General features: G+C 57.1%; 1 protein-coding gene across 1 annotated transcript in view; it reads right to left on the bottom strand.

Moving 5' to 3' along the window:
• Nucleotides 1-10,550, bottom strand: part of LOC119280045 (pentatricopeptide repeat-containing protein At4g19220, mitochondrial-like) — a 64,121-nt gene extending 53,571 nt beyond the window's left edge. The window contains exons 1-2 of the mRNA XM_037561046.1: nucleotides 10,108-10,550; nucleotides 3,419-3,772 (exon numbers count right to left, since the gene is read on the bottom strand). Of these exons, the coding sequence (XP_037416943.1) occupies nucleotides 3,419-3,772; nucleotides 10,108-10,550 (797 nt within the window). The remainder of the gene's footprint in view (nucleotides 1-3,418; nucleotides 3,773-10,107) is intronic.
• Nucleotides 10,551-13,733: the final 3,183 nt, after the last annotated feature.

The raw sequence follows: 13,733 nt of genomic DNA, 5'->3' as shown, positions 1-13,733 counted from the left end.
GTTCCGGTAACCCCTCGGTACTCCGGAAAAATCCCGGTTTCTCCCGGAACGTTTCCGATATCCAAATATAGGCTTCCAATATATCAATATTTGTGTCTCTACCATTTCGAGACTCCTCGTCATGTCCTGGATCACATCCAGGACTCCGAACAACCTTCGGTACATCAAAATATATAAACTCATAATAAAACTGTCATCGTAACGTTAAGCGTGCGGACTCTACGGGTTCGAGAACTATGTATACATGACCTAGAACTATTCTCGGTCAATAACCAATAGCGGAACATGGATGCTCATATTGGCTCCTACATATTCGACGAAGATCTTTATCGGTCAAACCGCATAACAACATATGTTGTTCCCTTTGTCATCGGTATGTTACTTGCTCGAGATTCGATCGTCGGTATCTAATACCTAGTTCAATCTCGTTACCGGCAAGTCTCCTTACTCGTTACGTAATGCATCATTCCGTAACTAACTCATTAGCTACATTGCTTGCAAGGCTAATAGTGATGTGCATTACCGAGAGGGTCTAGAGATACCTCTCCGACAATCGGAGTGACAAAACCTAATCTCGAAATACGCCAACCCAACATGTACCTTTGGAGACACCTGTAGTACTCCTTTATAATCACCCAGTTACGTTGTGACGTTTGGAAGCACCCAAAGTGTTCCCCCGGTAAACGGGAGTTGCATAATCTCATAGTTACAGGAACATGTATAAGTCATGAAGAAAGCAATAGCAATATACTAAACGATCAAGTGCTAGGCTAACGGAATGGGTCATGTCGATCACATCATTCTCCTAATGATGTGATCCCATTAATCAAATGACAACACATGTCTATGGTTAGGAAACATAACCATCTTTGATTAATGAGCTATTCAAGTAGAGGCATACTAGTGACTATATGTTTGTCTATGTACTCACACATGTATCATGTTTCCAGTTAATACAATTCTAGCATGAATAATAAACATTTATCATGATATGAGGAAATAAGTAATAACTTTATTATTGCCTCTAGGGCATATTTCCTACAGATATAGCCATCTCATAGGTGTTGCGTTGACAGCAAAAGTATGCCGCTCAAAATGTTATTCAATCTCTATTTTAAAATCGAGCTCTGGCACCTCTACAAATCCCTGCTTCCCTCTGCGAAGGGCCTATCTATTTACTTTTATGTTGAGTCATCACCCTTCTTATTAAAAGCACCCGCTGGAGAGCACACTGTCATTTGCATTCATTATTATTGGTTTATATTGGGTATGACTTGACTGGATCTCTTTTACCATGAATTATAATGTTTAGTTAGTCCTTGATCTTTAAAGGTGCTCTGCATTTATGTTTTGCGGTCTCAGAAAGGGCTAGCGAGATACCATTTTGTTATATCATGTTATAATTATTTTGAGAAAGTGTTGTCATTCGAGTTTTATTATTATGGCTCGCTAGCTGATTACGTTATTGATATGAGTAATTGTGAGACCTATGTGTTATTGTGAGTATGGTTAGTTCGTAATATTTGCTGAAACTTGAATGCTGGCTTTTCATGTTTACAACAACAAGAGCAAATAGAGTTTGTAAAAGTTTTTCTTTTTCACTTTTAGTTTATCAACTGAATTGCTTGAGGACAAGCAAAGGTTTAAGCTTGGGGGAGTTGATACGTCTCCAACGTATCTACTTTTCCAAACATTTTTGCCCTTGTTTTGGACTCTAACTTGCATGATTTGAATGAAACTAACCCGGACTGACGCTGTTTTCAGCAGAACTACCATGATGTTGTTTTATGTGTAGAAAAGAAAAGTTCTCGGAATGACCTGCAAATCCACGGAGGGACTTTTCAGAATTAATAAGAATTTTTGGCGAAAGAATCAGGGCCAGGGGGCCCAAGGCCTGTCCACGAGATAGGGGGGCGCGCCCCCCTGTCGGTGTAATGGACCACGGGTAGGCTCACTCGAGTTCCTGGATTTATCAAGACTTTGGCCAGCTCCGCCTGGCTGGGCCCCAAGCTGAAGCTCTGCCCTCTGGGGCCGGCTGGCTCAGCGGCCGGCTGCCGGAGGGCGGCCGACCCAAGACTACGACGCTCCGAGTGACCGGCTCCTGACGGCCGCCCTCCAGAGAGGGCGGCAACAGGCAGGCGGCCACCTCACGACTACGGGGCGGCCGACCTCCCATCGAGAGTACAAGACAAAGCATGGCTACAGTGAAGCACGTCGCCTCCCACGCTCGAGACGGGCGTGGCTACAATGCTCCGTAAAGACGGAGATCTCCGCACGACGGAGCATTGTGCCGTATCTAACCTGACGTCGCTCCGGGCAGGCGGAGCCCTGTTCCCCACGACGGCCTGTCGGTATGGCCTGCCAGAGGCGGGCCCTATTGGGAAGTGACTCCAAGGAAGACGGCGGAAGCTCAACCAGGCGGATTAGAAAGGGGCCGGCCTCCGGCAGGTGGCCGTCCCTTGTCCCGACGCGATCACACCATTAAGCTGATAAGACCAGGTGTGGCTACAGTGTCCTCCCACCAGGCGGCGGTACTGTAGCCACGCTAAGATGACCAAGCCCCCGTCACCAACGACACAACTACAGTGAGCAGCCACCGACCAGTCGGCAGGGCCCACCAGGCGGCGGGCCCCAGCGGTCGGCGGAGAAGCCGGAGGCTGGAGACACTGACAGCCGGGCCCAGCAGCCGGCCAGATTACCATTGTACCCCCGGGGGGTAGGCCTATATAAACCCCCCAGGCCACCCATGCAAAGGGTTCCCACTCCATTAGAATTGGCCACCCCCCTAGAGCAGGAAGAGAGCTAGGCTTGCCTCCTTCTGCTTCTAGCGCACAGCTCGAGGAGCACCATTGTATCACTTGTGCCTTAGTGATCATGCGGAGACCCCGCAGAGCAGGACTAGGGGTGTTATCTCCTAGGAGAGCCCCGAACCTGGGTACATTACGCCGGCGTTCATGTCTACGCCTTATCCCGCTTCCAGGCACCGGCGACATTCTACTCGCTCCCACCATGATAAGCCATCCATTGGCATATGTCGCACCCAACCCCCGAAATTTGGCGCCCACCATGGGGTGAGGTGCACCGTCTCCCGGAGATCTTCTCTGGACGGGAACCCTGTTCCTTCCTGGTGAGCGAAGCCAACCCAGCCCTGACGCGCTGCACGGCGCGGAGATCGCCTGTGCGGCGAGCTGCCTCGGAGACCTCGTCGGTGAGATCGACCTCTCCGACGAGCCGGCCTCCGACGCGGGCACAAGTTGCCCTGAGAGCCGCCTCATCAGCCTCCTCGACCAGCTCCATGTCGCCAGCGAGCCTGCTGTGGACCTGGAGTCCGTTGGCTCGACCGATCCGATGATCGTCTACTCCAACACGGCGTCGCTCGACGCGTTCCCCACCAACGTGGTGGTCTACGACGAGCCACCTCCTCACGAGTATAGCAGCGGGAGCACCGTCACGGAGGTACTCGTCATCAACAGTGAAGATCACTCGGACGGGCGTGCTCAAGATCCCCTCGACGCCACTCTGCGCGATCTCACAGCGCACGTTCCCGAGGGTGGGGACGCTGAGGCGCTGGAGGCACGCCGCCTCCAGCTTCTCGAAAATGCTGGCCGCCTGGCCAGCATGCGCCGGCTTTCGGACGCCTAACGGCGCGAGATGGACTGGGCTGTAGGCGGCACACCGGCTCCTAAGGGCCCCACCCGCCTCGGCATAGTTCGGCAGCGTGGCGCGACCGTCACCAGCATGTTCGGGGCAGAGCGCCCCGTCTATGCCACGGCTGCGGAAAACATTCGGGCCGCCCAGGCGGTAACGGATGAGCTGGACAAATGCGACGGCGACGAGCGCCGCCTCATGACGGAGCGAGTCCATCAGCTCCTAGACGCGGCTGCCGCGCAGCACGAGGCTGCCTGTCGCGCCGAAGTCCCACCCGGACGAAACAATGAGCCGCCCCCACGCCGAGATCATGGGGCGACCTCCCGGACGCTGACTGGCGGCGCCCGCGGAGGAAAGGGCAACGAGCCGGCTGCCAGCCGCAGCCAGACACGCCTCTCCATCGAGCGGGACGAAGACGACCGCCCTCGTGCCGTAGAGCGGCGAGGAGACCTGCCGCCTCCCCCGCCTCGTGGAGCGAGATACCCCACTCCGCCTCCTGTCATGCATCCGACACTCGGCAACCACCTTGGCCGTCGAGAGGGAGTCAGAGAGAGTGATGCTCGCCATCGGATCGATCGCCTCAACCGATCCCTGGTGCTTGAAGAAGAAGATGCGCTGGGCCCGCCCTGTTTCGGCCCCCGAATCCGAGATGAGCCCTTCCCTAAGGGGTTCACCCTCCCGCGAGACACGCCCAAGTACACCGGCTCCGTGAAGCCGGAGTACTGGCTGGTCGACTACTCCACAACCGTCAGTATAGCAAACGGCAACAAGCGCGTTGCCATGAAGTACGTCCCGCTCATGCTTCAGGGCACTGCCCGGACGTGGCTCAACAGCTTGAAGCCCCGCAGCATCAACAGCTGGGTTGATTTCACCGAGGTCTTCATCCACAACTTCACCAGGACCTACAAGCGGGCTCCCAAGCCCCGATAGCTCTCCCTGTGCGTCCAAGGGCCCACGGAGTCAACTCGCGACTACCTCATGCGCTGGACCGAGCTGCGCAATTCCTACGAAGGCATGCACGAGGTGCAGGTGATCAAGTACTTCACTGCCGGGTGCCGAGAGGGCACCCTCCTCAAGCACCGACTCCTCTGTGATGAGCCCGAGACCCTCGATGAGCTGCTGGTCATCACCGACAAGCATGCCACGGCCGACTCCTCCATGAAGGCGGAAATCCTGGTTGATGCATCTGGCAAGGTGGCCCCTCAGGCACCTCGGACTCCGGCTGGTGACACTAGTCAGTGACAGCAACCAGGTGATAACAAGCAGAAGGCCACCCAGCCGGCTTCCACCAGCCGGCAGGTGGCGACGGTCGAGGATCAGCAGCCAGAAGGGCAGCCGCCCCCCAAGCGGCAGAAGGGTGGCAAGACCAATTGGTTTCCTGCTTTCTGTTACGAGCAAACCTTGGATGCACCCTGAAAGTTCCATAGCGGCGCAAAGCCCTCCAACCACACCACTCGGAAGTGTCACTGGCTCACCAGAATTACCAAGGGAGATGGACTCCTGCCTCCTCCGCCTGCCGGACCGCCGCCTCCTCAGCCCCAGCAGCCGGCGGCCCGACTAGTCGGCGCCATACAAGACGAGTACCCGGAGGAGCACGGAGCCTATGTTGTGTTTACCAGCGTGGCCGATGATAGGCGCAGCAGACGGCAACAACAACAAGAAGTGCAGGCAGTGGCCTCCAATACTCCAGATTTCATGCATTGGTCCGAGAAGCCTATCAGTTGGAGCAGGGCCGACCACCCGGAAGTGATGCCTTCCCCCGGTTCATATGCCCTAGTCCTAGAAGCTACCCTTGCAACGGAGAGGCGAGCAGCCCGTTTTTCCAAAGTCTTGATAGATGGCGGCAGCAGCATCAATATCCTGTACTGTGACACAATGGAGAAATATGGAATCAAGCAAAAGCAGCTCACCCCCAGTCGGACTGTTTTCCATGGCATAGTTCCTGGCCTTTCCTGCTCGCCAATCGGCAATACCCAGATTGATGTCCTCTTCGAAGACAAGAATCATTTCTGCCGAGAGCCAGTTTGGTTTGAAGTGGTGGACCTTGAGAGCCCCTATCAGGCATTGCTTGGCCGGCCTGCCCTGGCCAAATTCATGGCAGTCCCCCACTACGCCTACCTCAAGATGAAGATGCCGAGTACCAAAGGAATCCTGACAGTAGTCGGAGACTACAAGAAGTCGATCGCTTGCGCTGCAGATAGCAGCCGGCTGGCCGAGTCCCTCGTGATTGCTGCCAAGAAGCGGCTCCTTAACCGGGTGGTGGGGTTGGCAGGCAAGAAGCCGGAAATGTCACCCACCCCCAGGAGTCGGAGGTTGAGGGCTCGTTCAAGCCGGCCAAAGAAACAAAGAAAATACACTTGGACCCGGAGCACCCAGAGAGGCACGCTGTCGTGGGCACAGGCCTTGACAACAAATAGGAAAGCGAGCTCGTCGATTTCCTCCGTGAGAATCGGGACATCTTTGCATGGTCTCCCAAAGACATGCCGTGTGTTCCGATGGATTTTGCCGAGCACAAGCTACATGTCCGACCTGACGTCAAGCCGGTCAGGCAGCCCTTACGCCGCCTATCAGAAGAGAAGAGGAGACTTGTCAGAGAAGAGATAGCCCAACTCCTAGCAGCCGGATTCATCATGGAAGTATTCTTTCCAGAGTGGCTGGCCAACCCAGTCCTGGTGTTGAAAAAGAACAAGCAGTGGCGCATGTGCATTGACTACACCAGCCTCAACAAAGCCTGCCCCAAAGATCCCTTTGCTCTCCTGAGGATTGATCAAGTAATAGACTCCACAGCCGGATGCGAACTATTGAGTTTCTTGGATGCATACTCCGGGTATCACCAGATAAAACTGAACCCGGCCGACAGGCTGAAGACTGCCTTCATCACGCCATTTGGAGCCTTCTGCTACCTGACCATGACATTTGGCTTGAGAAACGCCGGCGCCACGTTCCAGTGTTGCATGCAGAAGTGCCTCCTCAAGCAACTCGGCAGAAATGCCCATGTATAGGTGGATGATGTGGAGGTGAAGACGGAGAAGCATGGCACGCTGCTGGAGGACCTCAAGGAGACCTTTGAGAACCTGCGCCGATTCCAGATCAAGCTCAACCTAGAGAAATGTGTCTTTGGAGTACCAGCCGGCCAGCTCCTCGGTTTCCTGGTCTCAGAGCGTGGCATAGAGTGCAATCCCGTGAAGATCAAGGCAATTGAGATGATGAAAGTGCCCACCCGACTGCTGGACATGCAGAAATTCACCGGATGCTTGGCGTCAGTCAGCCGTTTCATCAGTTGGCTGGGCGAGAAGGCCCTTCCCCTGTACCAACTCATGAAGAAGACCACTTTTTTCGAGTGGAACGACAAGGCGGACGAAGCATTTCTCCAACTCAAGAAGATGTTGGCAACCCCGCCTGTCCTGGCGGCTCCGACTGAGAAGGAGCCCATGCTCCTCTACATTGCAGCCACCAGTTGGGTTGTCAGCATAGTCATGGTAGTAGAGCGCAAGGAGAAGGACAAAGCATTGCCGGTCTAGAGACTGGTGTGTTACTTGAGCGAAGTATTGTACGCCTCCAAGCAAAACTACCCCCACTACCAGAAGATGTATTACGGCGTGCACTTCGCCGCCAAGAAGCTGAAGCCCTACTTTCAAGAGCACCCAATAACTGTTGTCTGCACAACTCCACTTGCTGAGATCATTGGGAGCCGAGATGCTTCTGGCCGAGTGGCCAAGTGGGCTATTGATCTGGCCCCTTACACCATCTACTACCAGCCTCGCACCGCCATCAAATCACAAGTGTTGGCCGACTTCCTCGTCGATTGGCCGAGACCCAATATTTGCCGCCTGCACCAGACTCCACTCATTGGCGGATGCATTTCGATGGTTCCAAAATGCGCACTGGCCTGGGAGCCAGCATCGTCCTCACCTCTCCCAAAGGCAACAAGCTCAAATACGTGTTGCAAGTCCACTTCGCCGCCTCCAACAACGTAGCAGAATATGAGGCACTCATACACGGGCTCCGGCTTGCCAAAGAACTCGGCATTCGCCGAATCCTATGTTATGGTGACTCCGACTTGGTGGTCCAACAGTCATCAGGCGACTGGGACGCTAAGGATGCAAACATGGCAAGCTACCGCTTCCTCGTGCAGCAACTCAGCGTATACTTTGATGGGTGCAAGTTCCTTCATGTGCCAAGAAATGAGAACGAGCAAGCAGATGCTCTGGCACGGATTGGCTCCACCCGACAAGCAATACCAGCCGGCGTCTCCCTACGCCGCCTTCTGAAGTCGTCTGTCAAGACGTCTCCTGATTCAGACTCCATCTTTGTGCCGCCCCCCCGAAGCAGTTGGATCCGACTTGGCGATCCCACAGGCGGCCCGGGGACTGCTACAGCCGCGCCCGGCCCGGGGACTTCAGAACCCGGCCTGGGGACTTCAGCAGTCGGCCCGAGGACTTATCCAACACAGCAGGCGGAAGCAGCTGCCAACGCGCCGCCTCCCAGCCCAGCCGCCCTCATTCAAGTTGCAGTAGTCGCAGTCGAAGAAACTGCGGTGCCCTCATGGGCCCAGCCAATCCTCAAGTTCTTGGTGAATAAAGAGCTTCCAGCTGATGATGTCTCAGCCCGACAAGTGCAGAGGCGAGCTGCAGCTTACACCATAGTCAACAGAGAGCTGGTGCGACAAAGCGTAACAAGGGTTTATCAGCGGTCTGTGGAGTCGGACCAAGGCCAAGCCATACTCAGAGATATCCACTAGGGCGAGTGTGGCCACCACGCGGCTTCAAGATCACTTGTGGCCAAGGCTTTCCGCCACGGGTTCTTCTGGCCGACCGCCCTGGAAGAGGCCAAAGAGCTAGTTCAGAAGTGTCAGGGGTGCCAGAGGTTCCGCTCCAAGCCACACCTGCCGACTTCTGCACTCAAGACCATTCCCATAGCCTGGCCCTTTGCTGTATGGGGACTGGATATGGTGGGACAATTCGAGACGGCCTGCGGTGGCATGACTCACTTGCTTGTTGCTGTGGACAAGTTTACCAAGTGGATAGAGGCAAAACCAATCAAGAAGCTGAATGGGCCGACTGTCGTGACTTTCATCGCCGACATCACCACGCGATACGGCATCCCACACAACATCATCACCGACAACGGCACCAACTTCGCCAAGGGAGCCTTGGCTCATTTCTGTGCAACACAGGGCATCCGCCTGGACCTAGCGTCCGTTGCCCACCCACAGTCAAACGGCCAAGTGGAGTGTGCAAACAGCCTCATTTTGTCCGGCCTCAAGCCCCGACTGGTCGAGCCTCTAGAGCGTTCGGCCGGCTGCTGGCTCGACGAGCTGCCAGGCGTCCTCTGGAGCCTGCGCACAACTCCAAACAAGTCAACAGGCTTCATGCCCTTCTTCCTCGTCCACAGTGCCGAAGCCGTCATCCCGACGGATATTGAGTTCGACTCCCCAGGAGTCACCATGTACACCGAGGCGGACGCCAAGGAGGCACGAGAAGACGGCGTCGACTTGTTGTAGGAAGGCCGGCTATTGGCACTCAGCCGGTCGTCCATCTACTAGCAGAGTCTGCGCCGATACCACAACCGCAAGGTGAAGCCAAGGTCCTTCCTGGAGGGAGACCTTGTGCTCCGGCTGATCCAGCGAACAGCCGGACATCACAAGCTCTCAGCACCTTGGGAAGGCCCTTTTATCATCAGTAAGGTGTTGGGCAACGATGCCTACTATCTGATCGATGCCTAGAAGCCCAAAGCGCGCAAGAGGGACGATTCAGGCAAAGAGACGGAGAGGCCATGGAACGCAAACCTCCTCCGAAGGTTTTACAGTTGAAAGCGGTATGTATCATGCTACCTTTTGTACTATGTATAAAGACTCCGGGTCCCCCGACAAGAGCTCGGGGACTGCCCTCTTTTATCTATATGATAAGTGTCATGCCCATAAGAATGTGTAGTCTATCTTTTCCGCCTGGCACCGGGTTCGACCAGTCGGCCCGGAGCCTCGCCGCCTTCTACAATATGCCGCCTCCTGCAGCCGGACAAGTAGTGTGCTAGCACCAAAAACTTCCTTTGTCAGAAGCCACAGCTCGCAGAGGGACTGCATGGCAGGCAAAGGTTGCAAAGAAGTGCCCCACACGAAAGAACGACTAAGGAAGAAAACGCATATAGTAGAGGGCGGCATCACACCTAGCCGTCTGGCTGCATGGCAACCAGATGGCCGGCCTCCGCCTCTATTACCAAAAAACTCCGAATGGCTAAGTCCTAGCCCCCCTCACAAACGGCTAGAGCGCTCAAATCAGCCACGGTCCATAGAGCGTCCGCCCGGCTGGTGAAAGCAAAGCCAAAGGGTTGGCGGCAAAGGAAAAAAGCCAACGAGAAGAAGGGAAAAAGACTGGAGGTCGGCACAGCAAGCATAAGCAACGATAAATATTTACATGGATAAAGGCCTCTGGCCAGCATTCAAACAGAGTTTTGATATACACCCCGAGGGTGGAATTGCGCGGATTTAACAAAATGTTCAGAACGGCAAGCAGAAAGCAGATAAAACCCCAAGGAGCAACAGAAGACTCCGGCTGGGAGGTGCCGGTTGGAGCAACAGAAGACTCCGGCTGGGCGGTGCCGGCTGGCGCAGCAGAAGGATTCGGCTGGACGGTGCCGGACGGCGTGGCCAAGGACTCTGGCCGGACGCTGGAGTCGGCTGCACCACCTGGCGCAGTAGGTGGTTCCATCTGGACAGAAGGATCGCCAGTAGCAGGCGAGGCGGCGGAGGACTGGAGGACGGAGTCGGTGGCATCCGTCGGAGGAACGGGTGGCTGGTCGGTCCCCTCCTGGCCACCTCCAGCAGCGGGCGGCACCTTGGCGCGTGGCTCGTTGCTTGAGGCCCTGTCGGGCTGGGGCTGACCGTCCGCCCCGACCTCCGGCATTTTGACGTTGCTCTCCTCGTCTTCCTCCTCCTCCTCCTCCTCTCTGTCCTCCTCCCCGTCTTCCCCTTCTTCGCTGGAGTCGATGACTTCAGCTGAATCCTCACTGTCCTCCGGGTTTAACCCGAGCCACTCGTGTGGAGCTTCACCGCCTTCCTCGACCACCTCCGGGACAAAGACACTGGTGTCGGTGAAGTCGGCGATCGCCGCCGCCCTGTTGACAAGCTCAGCTTCCACCACTGCAAGCTCCTCCTGCGCCTCCAGTCGGAACATGGCTAACTGGGCTAGATCTAGCCCAGGGTACCACACCTTGACGAATTCCAAGGCCCGGCGCGCCCCTGCCCGGGCTGCTGAGCCTTTCCATGCTTCCACGCGGCCGACCTCCACCTCCAGCCAGTCGACAGTCCGACTTGGGGTGCGCAGAGCCAGCAAGCCTGGCCAGAGGGCGGAGACCGCCTGGGCTCCGACGCGCTGGAGGCGGCACAGCAAGCGGTGAGTAGGCCGAAGCCGGGCCTGAATGCTGAGGACCTATTCGCCAAGAGTCCGCCGGGCGTCAGCGGCGATCTGTGCACCCTCCGCCCTTCACTCCTTGCGCTGGGCCTCGATCATATGGATCGTGGCCACAGAATGGCCCGGGAAGCAGTCTGTACGAGCGGAAGAAGAAAAAGGCCAAGGCTATAAGCAAAGGCTGACAGCTCAAAACAAGAAACCAAGAAAATAAGGCTTACCATCGACCACATCTTTGATGCTGCTGAAGAAGGACGTCACCTGGACCTCCTTGTCGGCCCAGGCGGAGCGCTTGACCTCAAACTTGGCGAGGAGGCTGGTCTCCGTCGTCTCTGCCTTTAGCTGGGCCGCCTTGAGGGTTTCCGCCTGCTCGACAAGTTGGGCGACCAGGCGGTCCCGCTCCTCCACCAGCTTGCTGCACTCCGCCTCTTTGCCACGCAGGGCGGTATTGGCTTCGCCCAACTGCTGCTGCAGGGCGGCGTTGGCCTCTGAAGAACGAAAGAAAAGAAAAAATCATCAGTCAAGGGGACAAGACAAGGGAAAGAAACAACCGAGGAGATTCGGCCCGACTACTCAGCAGTCGACCCGAACCTCGGGGACTACAGCCCGCAGGCGCGCCATCACGCCCCCGCGGGAAAGAAGTAGTTGGCAAAGGAAAGAAAAAACTAAGGAGAATTGGCCGGACTGCTCAGCAGTCGGCTCGAACCTCGGGGACTACAGCCCGCGGGTGCGCCAGCGCACCTCGTGAAGAAGGAAGATGGAAACTTACGCCGGCTCTCGGCCAGATGGGCCGTCTGCGCCTCCAGCTCATGAACCTTGGAGTTGTAGGCGGTTGCGCCGAAGTTGTGATAGTCCTATAGAAGAGACATCAAATGAAGTCAACAGTCAACAGTCGCAAGATGAAGTTCCGACCCGCCTGCTCAGCAGCCGGCCCGGAACTTGGGGACTACACCCAGTGGGGGCGCTTGCGCGCCCCCACAAGGGAAGCAAAAAAGATCATTCAAAGAAGAAAGCCAAGGACAACTTACGCGAATCAGTGCGCGACTCCAAGTAGGCCTCGTTGCAACGCCTAAGGGCCTCCCCCTCTGCCCGGAGCTTGGCCTAGACGTCAAGAGACGCCTGGTTCAGGGCACCAGTCCCGCCCCCATGCATCCAGCCTACGGGTGCGGCGCTGGTCGCCTCGGTATTAGGGGACGATGAGCTTGCGGTGCCAATCGCCTGCGGCCGCGGTGCTGAGGCCGCCTTCTCCAGACGACGGCGCGCGGGTAGGCGGATCGTAGGGATCAGGTCCGTCACCACCGTACTTACGACCGGCGGCGCCACCGGCTGCTCGTCCCGCGGCTCGCTGGCTGGCGGGGGCGGCGGGGGAGGGGGTGGAGGCACGAAGACGTCCGGCATGGCTACGTCGCCGCCCTCCTGCTCTTGGGTCGGGTAGTCGTTGTCGGCTCCTCCGACCGTCGCCTCGAATTCAGGCGGAGGCAGCGTGGTGTTCAGGGGCGCCACAAGCAGCGGCTCTTGGCGGTGTGCGTCCTCCGTGAGCTACTCCTTCTCCGCGGCCTGGGCTTCCGCCTGCGCCAGCGCCCTCTCAGTGGATGCGGCGGACAAGGCCGCCTGCTCCCTGGCCAGGCGGTCGGCCTCTTGTTCGCGCGCTTCCCGCGCGTTCCGCTCTGTCGCCTCCCGGAGGTCGGCGGCTAGGTCAATGCGCCGACTGGTCGAGGAGGTCGTTGCCGACCAGAGGACCGAGGCGGCGCCCGACTTCTCAAGGGTCAGCTGGGCCCTGAAACAAGAAGACAAATCGGAAGGCTTTCCACGCCAGAATAACGAAAATACAAGGAGTGAGGGAAGGATACTTACACCGACACCATAACAGGCACCTTCGGCTGCCTCCGATACTGAGCCGCATTGGCCGCTGTTTCTTTTTGCCTGGTCTCCGCGGCTGGGTTCTTGGGCTTCTTTGGAGCGCTGCCGAACAGGGTCGCGCCCTGTTTCCGCTTGTGCTTGCCGCCTTGAGCGGGCGATCCAGAAGAGGGGCCGACACTGGTGGTGGCGGAGCTCCGGGCAGGGTGCGGTTCGTCAGGCCAAGCCTCCACGCCGCTGCCTCCCTCGGATCCGCCTGCTCTGCTACCACCGTCCGTTCTGCCCCCGCCGCCTGTCACGTCGTCAACCAGGGTGGCTGCCCCCAAGTTGGGGTCGTCCAAATCGCTCTCCGCCCTGTCCGCCTGGAAGGCATCACCTGGCCCTAGGAGGGCGGCCGTCGCCTCGGACATATAAATCTACAACCAAGAAAGGGCGGCGTCATAAAGAGAAACGAAGCTGAGGGAAACAGTTCCAAAGACCAAACGAAGAGACTTACAGCAGGAGGCGGGCTATGGCAGGAGTATGGCCGCTTCCCGTACCGCCACTCCACCTCTGACATCTTGAGGTTGGAGATCTTGTTTACCATCCGTGAAACTTCAGCAGGCGACATCCCTTTCGTGCACAGCCGGCACGGATCATGGTGCCCGCCAATCCGGAAGATCGGCTGAGGGCAGCTCTGGAGCGGGAGGACCCGGCGCTCCACAAAGGCAACGAGGAGGTCGGAGGCCACGAGGCCCTCCGCCTCCTGGAGCACTCGGAGTCGGTTGATGGCGGCCGCCGCGTCCGTGGACACCGGCTTCGGTTTGTACTTCCAGGAAGTGC

The sequence above is a fragment of the Triticum dicoccoides genome, chromosome 3B, assembly GCF_002162155.2.
Source record: "Triticum dicoccoides isolate Atlit2015 ecotype Zavitan chromosome 3B, WEW_v2.0, whole genome shotgun sequence".
Lineage (NCBI taxonomy): Eukaryota > Viridiplantae > Streptophyta > Magnoliopsida > Poales > Poaceae > Triticum > Triticum dicoccoides.
This window is presented reverse-complemented; position numbering and strand designations above follow the sequence as displayed.